This window comes from Heterodontus francisci, chromosome 2 (assembly GCF_036365525.1).
Source record: "Heterodontus francisci isolate sHetFra1 chromosome 2, sHetFra1.hap1, whole genome shotgun sequence".
Taxonomy (NCBI): domain Eukaryota; kingdom Metazoa; phylum Chordata; class Chondrichthyes; order Heterodontiformes; family Heterodontidae; genus Heterodontus; species Heterodontus francisci.
This window is the reverse complement of record NC_090372.1, coordinates 13,335,318-13,351,205: the sequence shown is the minus strand read 5'-3', so window position 1 is coordinate 13,351,205 and position 15,888 is coordinate 13,335,318. Positions and strand designations below refer to the sequence as shown.

Below are 15,888 nucleotides of genomic sequence, written 5' to 3'. Positions count from 1 at the left end.
CCTAACGGCAGCCAACAAAGCTATCATACCAGACAAGTATCCACTTCCTACAATTCAAGAACTGTTAGCATCATTTCATTACTCCACAGTCTTGATATGCGATGGAGTTATCTTCAGATACTTCTAGCAGAACAAAGCTGATATCTTACAGCTTTTGTTACTCATGAAGGAATGTTTCAGTATCCATGAATGCCATTTGGACTAAGTTCAGCACCTAGCACATTCGAGAAGATCGCTTCTTCAGTCTTGTCGGATATTGAGGGGACGCTTAACCTGTTTGACGATGTCTTTGTCCATGGACGGGACAAAGCTGAGCATGATCAACGATTACAAGCAGTGCTCACTCAACTTGCAAAACACAATTTGATGCTCAATAAGGACAAATGCATATTTGCAGCACCTGAGATTGATTTTCTAGATTACAGAGTGACAGCAGCTGGAGTAAATGTCAAAGTCCTTCATGCACTGCCAACACCATCTAATGTGAAAGAATTGGTCTCGTTTCTAGGTACGACCACCTTTTATCACAAGTTTGTTCCTAAATACGCAGAGATTGCGGAGCGTCTTTGGAAGCTACTTCGTAAAGAGCATTTGAAACGGTCAAGGTGAAGATAGCATCCCCACCAGTCATCGCACATTTCAGCCCACATGCGGCAATGTTTGTAACGGTAGATGTATCAGGAACTGCAATTGGCACTCAACTCTCACAATCCATTGATGGATATGAACGACCAATAGCATATGCGTCACATCCGCTGTCGGTCACTGAATGTAAATATTCTACTGGAGAGTGGGAAGCACTAGCCTGTATCTATGCATGTAAATATTAGCACATGTATCGTTTTGGTAGAAAGTTTACTCTTTGCACCAATCACCAAGCGTTGACTACATTATTAGCTACGTCAGGATCAGGTCATCGACCTCTATGCATTTACAGATGGTCAGATCGTCTACATCAGTATAACTTCGAGGTCGAGTACCTTGCGGGTTCACACAACCGAGTAGTGGATATGCTTAGCCGTAATACCATCACAGATAGAGTTAGTGACAGCAAAGCTACTTGCGACATCGAAGACTACGTGATGTGGTAATTTCCGCATGACTGCTAATTTGGTTACACGAGAGGAGTTGGAGACAGAGTCAGCAGCAGACAATGTACTGCAGCAAGTGAGTCAATACCTCAAATCTGAATGGCCTCATGATATAGGGGAAGAACTGATCCTGTTTTACAGAGTACGCAAGGAACTTACACTGTTTGGCGATAACGGTATTTGCATGCGGCACTCGGGCAGTTATCCCAAAGGCACTACAACAGCATGTATTGTATCTTGCCCATGAAGGACATTCGGGCATTGTTAAGATGAAACAACAATCCCATGAAGCAGTCTGATGGCCAGGAATAGATTGCTGTAAAGACGAGTTCATTAGGGACTGCGTAGCTTGTGCACTCAGTGAAAAATCTGTTAAATCTTGTCCTGAACCTCTAAAACCGACCCCACGACAATGAAACCATGGAAACAACTTCAAGTTGATATTTTTGGAGAAGTGCAAGCAGCCCCTAGGAATTAACATTTTTTGCTTGTTGTTTACGATCGCCATAGCAAATGACCCGGAAATTGCTAAAGCAAATTCCATTACAACCATGTCAGTCATCGACAGTCTGGACAAGTTATATACAAAATGGGGTTTGCCGGAGACTATCACAACAGACAATGGAGCACAGCTTGTTTCAAGTCAATTCACAGAATTCCTAGCTAGTTAGGGAATCCATCACCAGCTGATGTCCCACTAAAACCCACAGTCAAATGGTGGCATTGAACAGTTCAACAGGGTAATAAAGGAATGTCTGAAAGCTAGTATGTCAGAGGGGAGAACACTCAAACAGTCCGTTCACATCTTACTCCGCACATACCGATCGACCCCACACTCTCTGACCAGCTAAACTCCAGCCGAGCTTATGATAGTAACTTTCGCATGCCACTGATCATTCTTAAGCCACCACTACCAGTTAATGAGGATGTCAGAGCAAAAGCAGATGAAATCGCAAAGCGACAAGATAAAACAAAAGCATATTTTGACGAACGTACAGGAGCAAGGGAACCACAGTTTAAAGTTGAGGACTGGGTTCGAATCAAACGGCCAAATAACAACCACAAACTTGCTTCATCAGTATCAGGTCCAAAGCAAATTAAACGTTTGCTCAGTACACATGCTTATCTGTTGGTTGACAACAGCAAGTGGAATGCGAGACATTTGTGAGGGAGCAGACCAGGATATTTTGAGGATATTGGCGATGAGGATACATTTCCTTTTCCTATGAATGATATTGAGAATCCGCCTCATCAAGCTGATCAAACAGATCCACAACCTCAAATTCGTTGATCTAATCGAAGACCTAAGAGACCTTCTTATCTCAAAGACTATTTCTGTACTTATGGAAAACTGACAAGTTGAACACTAAGAAATAACTTGATGTATATATGTTTGTCGTTTAGAATATGTTAATTTAAAACTGTCTTTAGTCAAAAGGGGGGAAATGTAGTGTTTGATTGATCTGAGTTTGAAGGTTTTGGTCTGTCCATTATCGGTGTTTGCTGTGTTTGATTGCTTAAGCTTTTGGGTGGAGCTTGTGAATATGTGTGGAATGAAAGAGTTTTCTGGAAGCTTCCACACAGAACATACGGCTTTCAAGACATGTACTTAAATCGTGTAACAACCCCTTTACTGTTAATGTGCTTTAAATAAACTAGTTGATTATTTAACACAAGTGTGATATCTGCATTGCTCAGAGTTAAGTTGGATATTGAGTTAAGTAACCAGTGTAAACATAACACCCCTGTCACCATTCTGCCCGATCATATGCTCTCCCCGCCTCCAAACCCAACGTGGGGGAGAGAATAAATTCCCCCCACCCCCATACGTGTTTGTTTGATAATTTCACAAACAGAAATTTCTAGGCTAATAAAGTTTATGAAGTCATACAGCCCAGAAGGAGGACATTCTGCCCAATGTGCCCATTCCGGCTCTTTGAAAGAGTTGTCCCATTAGTCCCACCCTCCTGCTCTTTCCCCATAGGTTGCAAATTTCTGCTTTTTAAGTACATATCCAGTTCCCTTTTGAAAGTTACCATTAGATTTCCTTTCACCACCTTTTCAGGCAGTGCGTTCCGGATCAGAACAACTCGCTGCATAAAAAAATGTTGTTCATCTCCCCCAGGTTCTTTTACAAATTGTCTTAACTTTTTCATCCTCTGGTTATCAACTCACCCACCAATGGAAATAGCTTCTTCTCATTTACTCTATCAAAACCTCGGATATGTTGAGAAGACGAAGAAAGGACCAAAAAAAGTGTGGAGGGGGGGGGAGGGGGTGGGAAACAGAGAGGTGTTTGTCATATAATTATACAAATCTGACAATGGATTACCTAACATGACTGTGGGTGTAGCTACACCACACAGACCTCAGGGTTTCAAGAAGGCAGCTCACCGCCACCTTCTCAAGGCAATTAGGGAGGGGCAATAAATGCTGGCCTTGCCAACAATGCTCACATCCTATGATGGATGAAAAAAGATCCTTGTAATGAATGCAATCTCTTGCATTATTTTCATAGTCTGAGTCTATTGTTATTAGCTCTATTTATTTAAGCTACTCAGATGAATTTAATTCAAACTTCTCAGAATTTTCTCTCTACATTATCAGCAGGTCCTTACATCTCATATCCAAAGAACAGATAGAGAAGCATTGTAAAAATCAACTGGACAAGGGGAAGTTTCATTATCGTACTGATTCAGACCAGCTCATGTAATATTATGTGATGGTACCAGTTTTCTTTTGTTTTAAAGGGTATTTACCCTTTTTCTTTCTCTTTGTCTGCTCTCCTCAGGTAATTCAGCCAACTAGATTGGTGAGGTTCTGCATCCAGATTTCTCTCAGGACGGCTCCATTATGTGTGGAAGAAGACTGAGAGACAACTCTAATGTTCCATTTCCCTTCCCTATAGGGGTTGCTGTCTCAAAATAGCATTGCAGTTGAAAAGTAGGAGACTGAAGCTGTGTTCCATATCATTTAGTGAGAACCTGGGGTAACATATTAACCGATTGCAGCAAACAAAAACCATATATCGATGAAACTTCTATCTACGCAAAGGAGACTTTGAAACAAAGTTACAGGAAAGTTAATTTTATTAGCAACCAGGTTGGAATAATGTTTGTGAACATCATAAGAACATGTGTAATACAATAAGATGTAGACCTACCAATAAAGCTCCTCCCTATAGCATTATAATGTACCATGAATTCTATTATGAAACATATTAGGACAATGTTATGAATATGCATTCCCAGTACAGTGTCTGACCCACTGGGAATGCCTATCAGGAAATCATGGTGGTCCACGATCATTTCATAAATGATCCTAACAAGTGAGGCCGCTTGCTGGGAACACGTATTTGTACAATCAGTTATATTCTTTAAGACTTACTCCCTCTGCAACATATCATTTGTTTCCCCTCAAGAAAAGCTTATGGTAACCTGCACTGCCAACCACTGTACTGATTTCTACTCCCGATTCACTGACCTGCACTTCACCCAAAAGTGTCATGAGTGGAGCCTCCCAAAATTCACAAAGTTACACAGGTTAGATTAGGATTTAATCGCTCCACCAATGACGACCATGTCTTCAACTGCCCAGGTCCTAAGTTCTGGAATTCCCCCATAAACCTCTCTCCCTTTCCTCCTTTAAGATGCTCCTTAAAGCCTCCGTCTTTGAAAGAGAAAGCTATAATACCTCCTGACGTGACTTGGTGTCAAATTTTGTTTGATAATACTCCTGTGAAATGCCTTGGGACATTTTGCTCTGTTAAATGTGCTATATAAATGCAACTTGTTGTTATTGTTGGATATTTTACTGGCTGTAACTGGATGGAAGCTCCCCATCCTGGGATGCCACTTATTTAGATCATTATTCTTATGGCACCAGGAGAAGGTGCAATATACTAGCATCTTCTTTCTTACATCAGTCTGCCACTCTGTTTATTTAATATGCTGCAGTGGTGTTTGCAAAAGAAATCTCGTCATTCAGGCTCCCAGGAAGGATTGCATGGTCCTTTACCTGTACTTAGGTAGAACTCAAACACTATTTACTCTGAACAACATATGTCTTACAGCCACATAATCCACATTTGTGGTTTGGGGTATTGCCATAGCAGGCAAGGTCAGGGTGGGGAGGCGGTGTTCCTACACACCACTGGTAGCAAGGAGCTGTGTTAGCTGAAATATTGCAATGGCCCTCAATAGTCATGGAGACGAGTTCAACAAGCCAGGACGTGGATCATGAAGTGGTACTGTCATTTGCAACATGACCACTGTGCAGAGTGGTTGGATTTAGAGGCATGGACAGACCATATACAGGAACAGACCCGTGTAACTGCTGTGTCTGTAGTACTCCGCTGGCTGGGGTATGGGTTGGGGGGTTTTGAGAGAATGAATCTGTGGAACAGTGTGTGGGAGGCAGTCCATGGGGAAAGAGTGAGCAGTATCCTGGCAAGGAGCTGGCACAGACACATTGGGCCTCCTAAGCTTTCACAGTTTTATATCCAATGTACAACTTCGCCATTGTTATATAACCTTTGACCCTAGCCCTATATAGCCAAGCCCTGTCTGACATAACCTTAAAACTACCAGCTCATACAATTTTAGCTTTTTTAATTGGTTGCTCAGATATATATAAAATAAAATACAGAAATATTCAATATTATGTTTTGCATTGCATTTTAAGAAAAACAAAATAGGTTAACTGTAATTAGCTTTGATATAAAAACAAATCAGCTGAATACTTTTGACGTTGAAAACAATGGGAACACAGTATTTACTTGGAGAAAGCCAAAGTTTGGAAGATATATTTCTCTTTCACTGATTCTGTAGCTCCCAGCTACACACTGCACCTCTCCAGCTCCCCGCTACCCACTGCACCTCTCCAGCTCCACACTGCACCTCTCCAGCTCCCAGCTACACACTGCACCTCTCCAGCTCCCCGCTACCCACTGCACCTCTCCAGCTCCACACTGCACCTCTCCAGCTCCCAGCTACACACTGCACCTCTCCAGCTCCCCGCTACACACTGCACCTCTCCGGCTCCCAGCTACACACTGCACCTCTCCGGCTCCCAGCTACCCACTGCACCTCTCCAGCTCCCAGCTACACACTGCACCTCTCCAGCTCCCAGCTACACACGGCACCTCTCCAGCTCCCAGCTACACACTGCACCTCTCCAGCTCCCAGCTACACACTGCACCTCTCCAGCTCCCAGCTACACACGGCACCTCTCCAGCTCCCAGCTACACACTGCACCTCTCCAGCTCCCAGCTACACACGGCACCTCTCCAGCTCCCCGCTACACACTGCACCTCTCCAGCTCCCCGCTACACACTGCACCTCTCCAGCTCCCAGCTACACACTGCACCTCTCCAGCTCCACCCCCACCACCACCCACAGGTTATGGACCTGTTAACCACCCTCCACTGCAGGGAGAAGAAGTGATCAGAAATAATGAACTGTGGGTGGATGGGCATCACACGAGAACAGGATTGGATTCAAATGTGATGCCTCGAGGTTGAAAAGCCTGCTGATGATCACCATATAGGCTCACATATAAAGTACAGCCACCTGGGTGAAAAGGGTGCCTGGCATCTGTGGATCTGTACTCCAGTCGGGTAAAGGAGGGGCACAAAGGAAAATTAGGCAAGAAAAGAGAGGAAAAAAAGCATCCCTTTATTTCAAATATCTAAGAAGTCACAAATGCGTGACTATATCTGCACATTTCTTTTGATCCAAGCTTTCTGTGACACATTTTAGTTATTTAAAAAAGGGCCTCAGGACCCGATAGCTATGGGTGAAGAAGAATAGCAAACTATTGATACAAGCTCTATTCTGGTTTATAATATCCAATATATAATAAAGCAAGCATTACAAAATAGGAAAATGCTGTAGCATAGATATGAAAAATGTAACGAGGATAAACTCTTAAGTGCTGTCACCAATTCGATATTGGTTGAAGTGAAAAAAATATTGAGACACGGCAGCATTAGCAACAAGCTCCAAAACAGAGGATGGATACATCAGAACTCACTTTTAAACTTATCATTTAATACTTGCTCCAGGTTACTTCTCCATAAAACTCTTTTTTTTATGTGATTAAAAGAAGATTCTCAGCTTGCTCCATTTCTCTTTCCTACACAACGGTTAACTCTAACTCTCCAATGACCTGCCTCAGTGCATCGCAGTCCAGGCTCGCGACCACCTTCCGCTGACCACGCCTCCATGGTACAAACGATTCCTCCGTCTTTAAGGTGGCATTTTCTGAGAGAATGCTGCAAATGGAAAACATGGATTTTATTGCAAACTGAAATGGCTATCTTCAGATTTAATAAATAACCCCTGGTTAGATATACGTTTGCATAACTGTGTCATAGTTTGCGCTTCGGTATTTTGTATCGCAACTTCCTTCAGCTTGAAACTAGAATGCCATGACAACATGGCAGCATAGGAACTTTTTTTTAATTTGTTCATGGGATGTGGGCATCGCTGACAAGACCAGCATTTATTGCCCATCTCTAACTGCCCTTGAGAAGGTGATGGTGAGCTGCCTTTTTGAACTGCTGCAGTCCTTGGGGTGTAGATACACCCACAGTGCTGTTAGGAAAGAAGTTCCAGGAATTTGACCCAGTGACAGTGAAGGAACGGCGATATAGTTCCAGGTCAGGATGGTGTGTGGCTTGGAGGGGAACTTGCAGGTGGTGATGTTCCCATGCATCTGCTGTCCTTGTCCTTCTATGTGGTAGAGGTTGCAGGTTTGGAAGGTGCTGCCTGAGCAGCCACTATGCCAATGTTTAAGGTGGTGGATTGTGTGTTGATTGAGTGGGCCGCATTGTCCTGGATGGTTTCAAGCTTCTTGAGTGTTGTTGGAGCTGCAGTCAACCAAGCAAGTGGAGAGTATTTTATCACACTCCTGACTTGTGCCTCGGAGATGGTGGACAGACCTTTGGGGAGTCAGGAGGTGAGTTACTCGCCAAAGAATTCCGAGCCTCTGACCTTTTCTTGTAGCCACAGTATTTATATGGCTGGTCCAGTTAAGTTTATGGTCAATGGTAACCCCAGGATGTTAATGGTGGGAGATTCAGCGATGGTAATGCCATTGGATATCAAGGGAAGATAGTTAGACTGTCTCTTGTTGGAGATGGTCATTGCCTGGCACTTATGTGATGCGCATGTTATTTGCCACTTATCAGTCCAAGCCTGAAATATTGTCTAGGTCTTGCTGCATGTGGGCACGGACTGCATCAGTATCTGAGGAGTTGCAAATGATACAGAACACTGTGCAATCTTTGGCGAACATCCCCACTTCTGACCTTATGATGGAAGGAAGGTCATTGATGAAGCAGCTGAAGATGGTTAGAACACTCCCCTGAGGAACTCCTGGCCTAAGATGATTGGCCTCCAACAAACACAAACATCCTCCTTTGTGCTAGGTACGACTCCATCCACTGGAAAGTTCTCCTCCTGATTCCGATGAACTTCACTTTTGCTAGGGCTCTCTTGATGTCAATGTTAATCACTCTCACCTCACCTCTTGAATTCAGCTCTTTTGCCTATGTTTGGGTCAAAGGTGTCATGAAGTCTGGAGCCGAGTGGCCCTGGCGGAACCCAAACTGAGCATCAGTGAGCAGGTTATTACTGAGTAAGTGGCACTCGATAGCACTGTCAACAACACCTTCCATCACTTTGCTGATGATTGATAGTGGACTGCTGGTAATTGGTTGGATTGGATTTGTCCTGCTTTTTATGGCCAGGACATACCTGGGCAATTTTCCACATTGCCGGGTACAAGCCAGTGTTGTAGCTGTACTGGAACAGCTTGGCTTAGCGGTGCGGCTATTTCTGCAGCAGAAGTCTTCAGTATTACAGCCAGCATGTTGTCAGGGCCCATAGCCTTTGCTGTATCCAGAGCCTTCAGCAGTGTTTTGCTATCACATGGAGTGAATTGAGTTGGCTGAAGACTGGCATCTCTGATGCTGGGGGCATCAGGTGGAGGCCGAGGTGGATCATCCACTCGGCACGTCTGGCTGAAGATTGTTGCAAATGCTTCAGCCTTGAATGTTGCACTAACGTGCTGGGCTCCTCCATCAGTGAGGATGGGGATATTTGTGGAGCCTCCTCTTCCAGTTAGTTTATTAATTGTCCACCACCATTCATGACTGGATGTGGCAAGACTGCAGAGCTCTGATCTGATCCCTTGGTTGTGGGATTACTTTTCTCTATCACATGCTGCTTCTGCTGTTTAGCATATGTATAATGTTGTAGCTTCACCAGGTTGGCATCTCATTTTTAGGTATTTCTGATGCACTCCTGGCATGTTCTCCTGCACTTCTCATTGAACCAGGGTTGATCCCCTGACTTGATAGTAATGGTAGAATGAGGGATATGCTGGGCCATGAGATTATGGATTGTGTTTGAATACAATTCTGCTGCTGCTGCTGATGTTCCACAGCACCTCATGGATGCCCAATTTTGAGCTGCTAGATCTGGTCTGAATCTATCCCAATTAGCACAATGGGAGTGCCACACAACATGATGGATGGTATCCTCACTGTGAAGACAGGACTTCATCTCTACAAGGACAGTGCAGTAGTCACTCCTAATGACATGAACAGATGCATCTCTGACAGGTAGATGAGTGAGAGCTTGGTCAAGTAGGTTTTTCCCTTTTGTTGGTTCTCCCACCATCACACAGGTCCAGTCTGACAGATAAGTCCTTCAGAGCAACTCTTGGTATAGACATTGAAGTCTCCCATCCAGAGTACATTCTGTGCCCTTGCTACCCTCAGTGCTTCTTCCAAGTGGTGTTCAACATGGAGGAGTAATAATTCATCAGCTGAGGGAGGGCGGTAGGTGGTAATCAGCAAGAGGTTTCGTTGCCCATGTTTGACCTGATGCAATGAGACTTCACGGGGTCTGGAATAAATGTTGTGGACTCCCAGGACCACTCCTTCCCACTGTGTCTCCATCACTGGTGGGTCTGTCCAGACGGTGGGACATATCCAGGGATAGTGATGGAAGAGTCTAGGACATTGGGTGTACGGTATAATTCAGTAAGAATGACTAGGCTGTGGGACAGCTCTTCCAATTTTGGCAGAAGACCCCAGCTGTTAGTGAGAAGGACTTTGCAGGGTTTGCCTTTGCCGTTTCCAGTGCCAAGGTAGATACCAGGTGGCTTGTCCGATTTTATTCTTCTTTGACTTTTCTGCAGCAGTTTGATACAACTGAGTGGCTTGCTAAGATACAGAGTCAGGAGGCGAGGCTCGGAAAACTACAAAAAAATACATCAGGCCGACTCCCTGATGTGGTTCCACCACCTTGTAATTTTCCTGGAGGTGGCTTCAAGTAGTGACGGCAATCTGCCCAGCAGTGGCGGGAAGCCAATTAAGGGAGCTGAGGAGATTGTTAGAGGAATTTTTCCAGGATATTCTAATTTTCACAGAAGCGACCAGGACCCTGGCAGTCTGCATGTCTCATCAGCGCATAGGAGGCAAGTGCATAGTGGGAGGACCCAGCGGCTTGAGATTTACCTGCTATTTATTTGCTGAAAATGGGAAGCCTGCGGTCAACAGGTACAGGCCAGCCATTGCAGCAGTCACTCATGAAGACTGCTGCCACTGAGAGTGATTGAGTTAAAGAAAAGCCTTCCAGTACCTTCATCCTCCATCTCCCTTTCATTCTCTTATATCCCAGTTACTGTAGCTGCGCTCCCACTCCAGCCACAGTGAAGGCTGCCGTCCCCACCCCCACAACCCCCTTACACTCCAAATCTTGATTGGCCCTCCCTCCTCCTCAGACCGCCTGCTGTCCCTAATTGGACGGCAATCCCGGAGGCGGGTTTTAATTGACCACGTCCCATAAGATCGCGTCTGAAGTCCTGTCACATGCATGTCCAAGTGTGCAACCTGGAAATCAGCTCAACATCAGGACTCCGACTCAAGCGACAAGATTCAGAAGTGGAAAAAGTTAAAGACATAACAGGTTTTAAACTACTTAAAACCTTTTCCATTTTTGTCAGTTCTGACAAAAGGACATCAACCTGAAATGTTAACTCTGTTTCTCTCCCCACAGATACTGCCTGACCTGCAGAATATTTCCAGCATTTCTGTTTTTATTTGGAGTCATTCATCCTTTGATTCTCTCCACCTGCGGAGAGAAACGTGGATTTTTGAAGCATGATGGGGCGGGGACTGGAGGCTGCAGGCCCAGAATTTCCCGCTGCTGGCACAGTTTCACCTCTGAACCATGTTCAACAAGACCGGGTCGGTGGTGGAAGGCTACCCTCCCGCAAGAGGCAGGTAGCCGATAAAGGTATTTAAAGGGCCTATTAAGTCCCCACTCCTGTGCCGACTAGAATTTGTGGTGACCAAAACACAGCCAGAAAGATGAGGCTATCTCCAGCAGGAGATCGGGGCTGGTGGGGGGATGGGTGCGGGGTGCGGGGATGCGGTGGTGGATGCAGTGTTCCAGTGGCCTTTTTGACCCCTCCTTATAGTCACCACACTGCAATAGCCACAGCTACAGTCACAGGCTCACACTCCTGAGGACAGCCTACCAGCTGCAGCCTCTTTCTATTTTCATATTTTTAAGAAGTGTTCAGAGGGCACCTCAAGGTGAAGGTGCCCTCTCTCTCTCTCCCTCTCTCTTTCTCTGACATACACCAGTAGCTCCCTCCTCAATTGGGCTGCTGATGTATCATTGCTCGAGGGGCCTCCTATTGTCCCTCCAGTCTCAGGAACCCGCCCGCTGTCCTTAATTGCACGGCGAGCGCACCCTCTGGCCATTTAATTGGCTTGGCACTGCAAAGAAATCGTGTTGGGGGTCCACCTCCGACGCCATGCTGGGTTGGGAAATTCTCCCGTGTTGGGTTCCCGACCCCAGAAGGAAAGTCCAGCCCCAAGCCTCTGCTGACAGAACGATAGTCACTGACGAACTCATTGTGCAGGAACCAGAGGTGTCAACTTCAGTTCTCTCTCTCTGTAGCACAACATGCCGGTGCTCTCGGATTATTTCTCATTATTTCAGCTAAGAATAGATGATGTATAACATCTGAAAGGGGTGGATTCCCCCCTCTCCCCCACTCACAAGCGAACTTTAAGAACCTGGCACGAACCTGCACCCACCCCCCACCAACTCCACCATCTTAATCTTCCCCCTGTACCCTAGGTCCGCACCTTGCTGCCGGATAGAGAGAATTAAAGACAACTCTCTAGTTTTCTGTCAAATTCCCAACTCTTACCCGATATAAAACAGATGGGATTTTATCATACTCTGGAAAGACTGATTTGTGTTTTTAATATGAAGACATACTAATAAAGGGGCATCCACACAGCCAGAAATGTTATTCCATGTAAATGCTTTATTCATGGTCATTTAAACTGATTTTTTGAAAATAATTTTTTCCTACCTGAAGATCTTTAACTTAGGCTTCAATGAGTCTAGTCCGTCAATGCGAAGAACTATGTGTTCTAGAGGCTTTTTGAGAGGGTTTGTAAATTCAATGGCTATGGTTACCTTAAGTCCATACACTGCTGGTCCTTCAGCCTGAAAAGAGATGGGAAAAGTAAATTTATTAGGAACTATTAGTGGTGATTGGTCTGTGTCCTTACCAATCCCTCAAGATTTCTATAGAGGCTGTGAAATTACCCAGACGAATGTATCTACAGAAATATCCTAACTGTCACCATGACTGACATTTTAAGGTTGTTTTGATAAATTGGGAGTAGGCGAGAGAAATAGACTGGGTTACAAAGGCAAAATACTGTGGATGCCAGGAAATCTGAAATAGAAGCAGAAAATGCTGGAAACACAGAGCAAATCAGGCAGTATCTGTGGATAGAAAAACAGAACTAACATTTCAGATCAGTGATCTTTAGACAGAACTGGAAAATCTTATAAACGTAACAGGAATCGGGGCAAGGAAAGGAGGGGAGAAAATAACAAAAAGGGAGGTCTATGCTCGGGTGGGGGGGGGAGGGGGGCCGGAGAGATTAAATGACAAAAGGGATGATGAAGCAAGGCAGAAGGGGGTGCTAATGGAACAAGTAAAGAAACAAAAGATCTGTCCAGGGGAGGTGTAAATGGCAAAAGCAAATTCACTACCAGCATCTGCAGTCTGAGAAAATGGGTCCAGTGATTATGATTGACTGGGCTGTCGAGAGACGAAGACATTACACAGATTGATTTACACATTAGGAAAACATGGAGTAAATGGAAAATCAGGTCCCAATAAACTGTGGTGAGCAGAATATGGAGAGGGGCCTGGGGAAAAGGGCAGTATAAAACATAGGTTACCAGAGTGGCGAGGAGCATTTCCTTCATTCCATCTTTTTCATACAAAATTTGATTGCATTTTTATTTTCCTTCGACATGGATAGGAGTGTGTCCAATTTAAAATCTTTTGAAAATAAAAAACTGTGCTGTTGAACTACAAGCTGTCTTATAAGGCCTGATTTTAACTAGGTCTGTCAGGCAGAAACAGGGTGGTACCAGAGTTAAAGCAGCTGTGGCGAACTTAATGTCCCATTCTCACTCTGCTGCCTTATGTACTGGAGCCTTCCCTCTGACTGAATCAGGCATTGAGTCTCATTAATTAATGCAAATTAGCATCTTATAATGTAAGTAGGACCTCGATGAAATAATGAGGGACGACTTGCCAGACAGTACGATGTACCCACTCTGCGCAGTTGAACTAAATGTGAAGAGGAAGGAGCCCCAAAAAAAGGGATTGAAAAATCATTTTCCTGGCTCTCCAAGAAAATGTGGACAACTGCCACCCTAGGCTCCACTCCCCTGTGATTGGTTACCTCCAACAACTCCCACCCCCAGATCTACCTCCCTGATGTCTGAGTTAGCTTCCTGACTGCCTGATATTGCATCGGCCTGGAGCCAGAGAGGTGCAGCGGAATGCCTGGTCAGGGCAGGCTGCTCTTCAGTGACATGGCAAAGAGACCAGGCTCTCAAAATGGAACAGGCCTCCTTTTGGTTGGATTAGGCAGCCAGTCTGCCCACTCGACTGGCAGGCTAAAACCAGAGAGTTCCAATCTACCCTACAAGCTTATGCTACAGGGTCTCATAAATTGTGAATTAAAATTAAAACCATTTTCAGTCAATACTGTATTCATCCATTTTATTGCTTGTAACTGCTGGTGTTTAAATGAGAAAAAATTAACTGAACTCTGCATGGTAATTTACAGTCAATTCATTTGTGACGGATCAAGGTCAAGAAGATCAAGATTGCTAACCTCATTTTCTCAGTTTACGAATTGCTAATAGTTGTTAATACTGGTACAGTCATGGAAATTTAAGCCTGGATTTAACCAGGAGGTATATTCCATGTCAGGGCTGAGGCAGGGGGCTGTTCTGAAGTCGGGACGCCCAGAAGAATGGTTTTTCCAAATGTCCTGCAGGGCTCCTTTAAATTATTTTTTGTCAGTTTCCCGCCAAAGCCAGTCTGATTGACTTGTCAGGCGGAAAGCCTGCAGCACAAGGCCGAGGCTGAGGACAGCAGATAGGTCTAGTGGGGGAGGGTGTTACAAATTGAGGGGGGATCCCAATCGTTGGGGGTGGGGGGGTTCCTGATGGTGGTCGGTAGGGGTTCTGATGGTGGAGAAGGGGAGCAGACAGATTGTGGAAGGGGGAGGGGATTTACTGGGTAGCTTGATGGGCCTGGAGGAAACACTCCTGCTCCTCTTGGCTCAATGAAGAGTGCAGGAGGGCATGCCAGGAGCAGCACCAGGCATACCTCAAAATGAAGTGTCAACCTGGTGAAGCTACAACATATGACTACTTGTGTGTCGAACAGTGTAAGCAGCATGCAACAGACAGAGCTAAGCGATTCCACAACCAACGGATCAGATCTAAGCTCTGCAGTCCTGCCACATCCAGTCGTGAATGGTGGTGGACAATTAAACAACTAACAGGAGGAGGTGGCTCCACATAAATCCTCATCCTCAATGATGGGGGAGCCCAGAACATAAGTGCGAAAGATAAGGTTGAAGCATTTGCAACAATCTTCAGCCAGAAGTGCCGAGTGGATGATGCATCTCGGCCTCCTCCTGAAGTCCCCAGCATCACAGATGCCAGACTTCAGCCAATTCGATTCACCGCGTGATATCATGGAACGACTGAAGGCACTGGATATTGCAAAGGCTATGGGCCCTGACAATATTCCGGCAATAGTACTGATGACCTGTGCTCCAGAACTTGCCGCGCCCCTAGCCAAGCTGTTCCAGTACAGCTATAACACTGGCATCTACCCAGCAATGTGGAAAATAGCCCAGGTATGTCCTGTACACGAAAAGCAGGACAAATCCAACCCGGCCAATTACCGTCCCATCAGCCTACTCTCAATCATCAATAAAGTGATGGAAGGTGTCATCAACAGTGCTATCTAGCGGCACTTGCTTAACAACAACCTGCTCAGTGACGCTCAGTTTGGGTTCTGCCAGGGCCACTCAGCTCCTGACCTCATAACAGCCTTGGTTCAAACATGGGCAAAAGAGCTGAACTCAAGAGGTGAGGTGAGAGTGACTGCCCTTGACATCAAGGCAGCATTTGACCGAGTATGGCATCAAGGAGCCCTAGCAAAACTGGAATCAATGGGAATCAGGGAGAAAACTCTCTGCTGGTTGGAATCATATCTAGCACAAAGGAAGATGGCTGTGGTCGTTGGAGGTCGATCATCTCAGCTCCAGGACATCACTGCAGGAGTTCCTCAGGGTAGTGTCCTAGGCTCAACCATCTTCAGCTGCTTCATCAATGACCTTCCTTCAATCATAAGGTCAGAGGTGAGGATG

At 45.2% G+C, this 15,888-nt stretch overlaps 1 protein-coding gene across 2 annotated transcripts in view; it reads right to left on the bottom strand.

The window, feature by feature from the left end:
* Positions 1-4,162: 4,162 nt before the first annotated feature.
* Positions 4,163-15,888, bottom strand: part of LOC137382228 (coagulation factor XIII A chain-like) — a 111,386-nt gene continuing 99,660 nt past the window's right edge. For both annotated transcript variants that reach the window (XM_068054456.1, XM_068054457.1), the window contains exons 14-15: positions 12,498-12,634; positions 4,163-7,365 (exon numbers count right to left, since the gene is read on the bottom strand). In XM_068054456.1, coding sequence (XP_067910557.1) covers positions 7,227-7,365; positions 12,498-12,634 — 276 coding nt within the window. In that variant the 3' untranslated portion in view covers positions 4,163-7,226. The remainder of the gene's footprint in view (positions 7,366-12,497; positions 12,635-15,888) is intronic.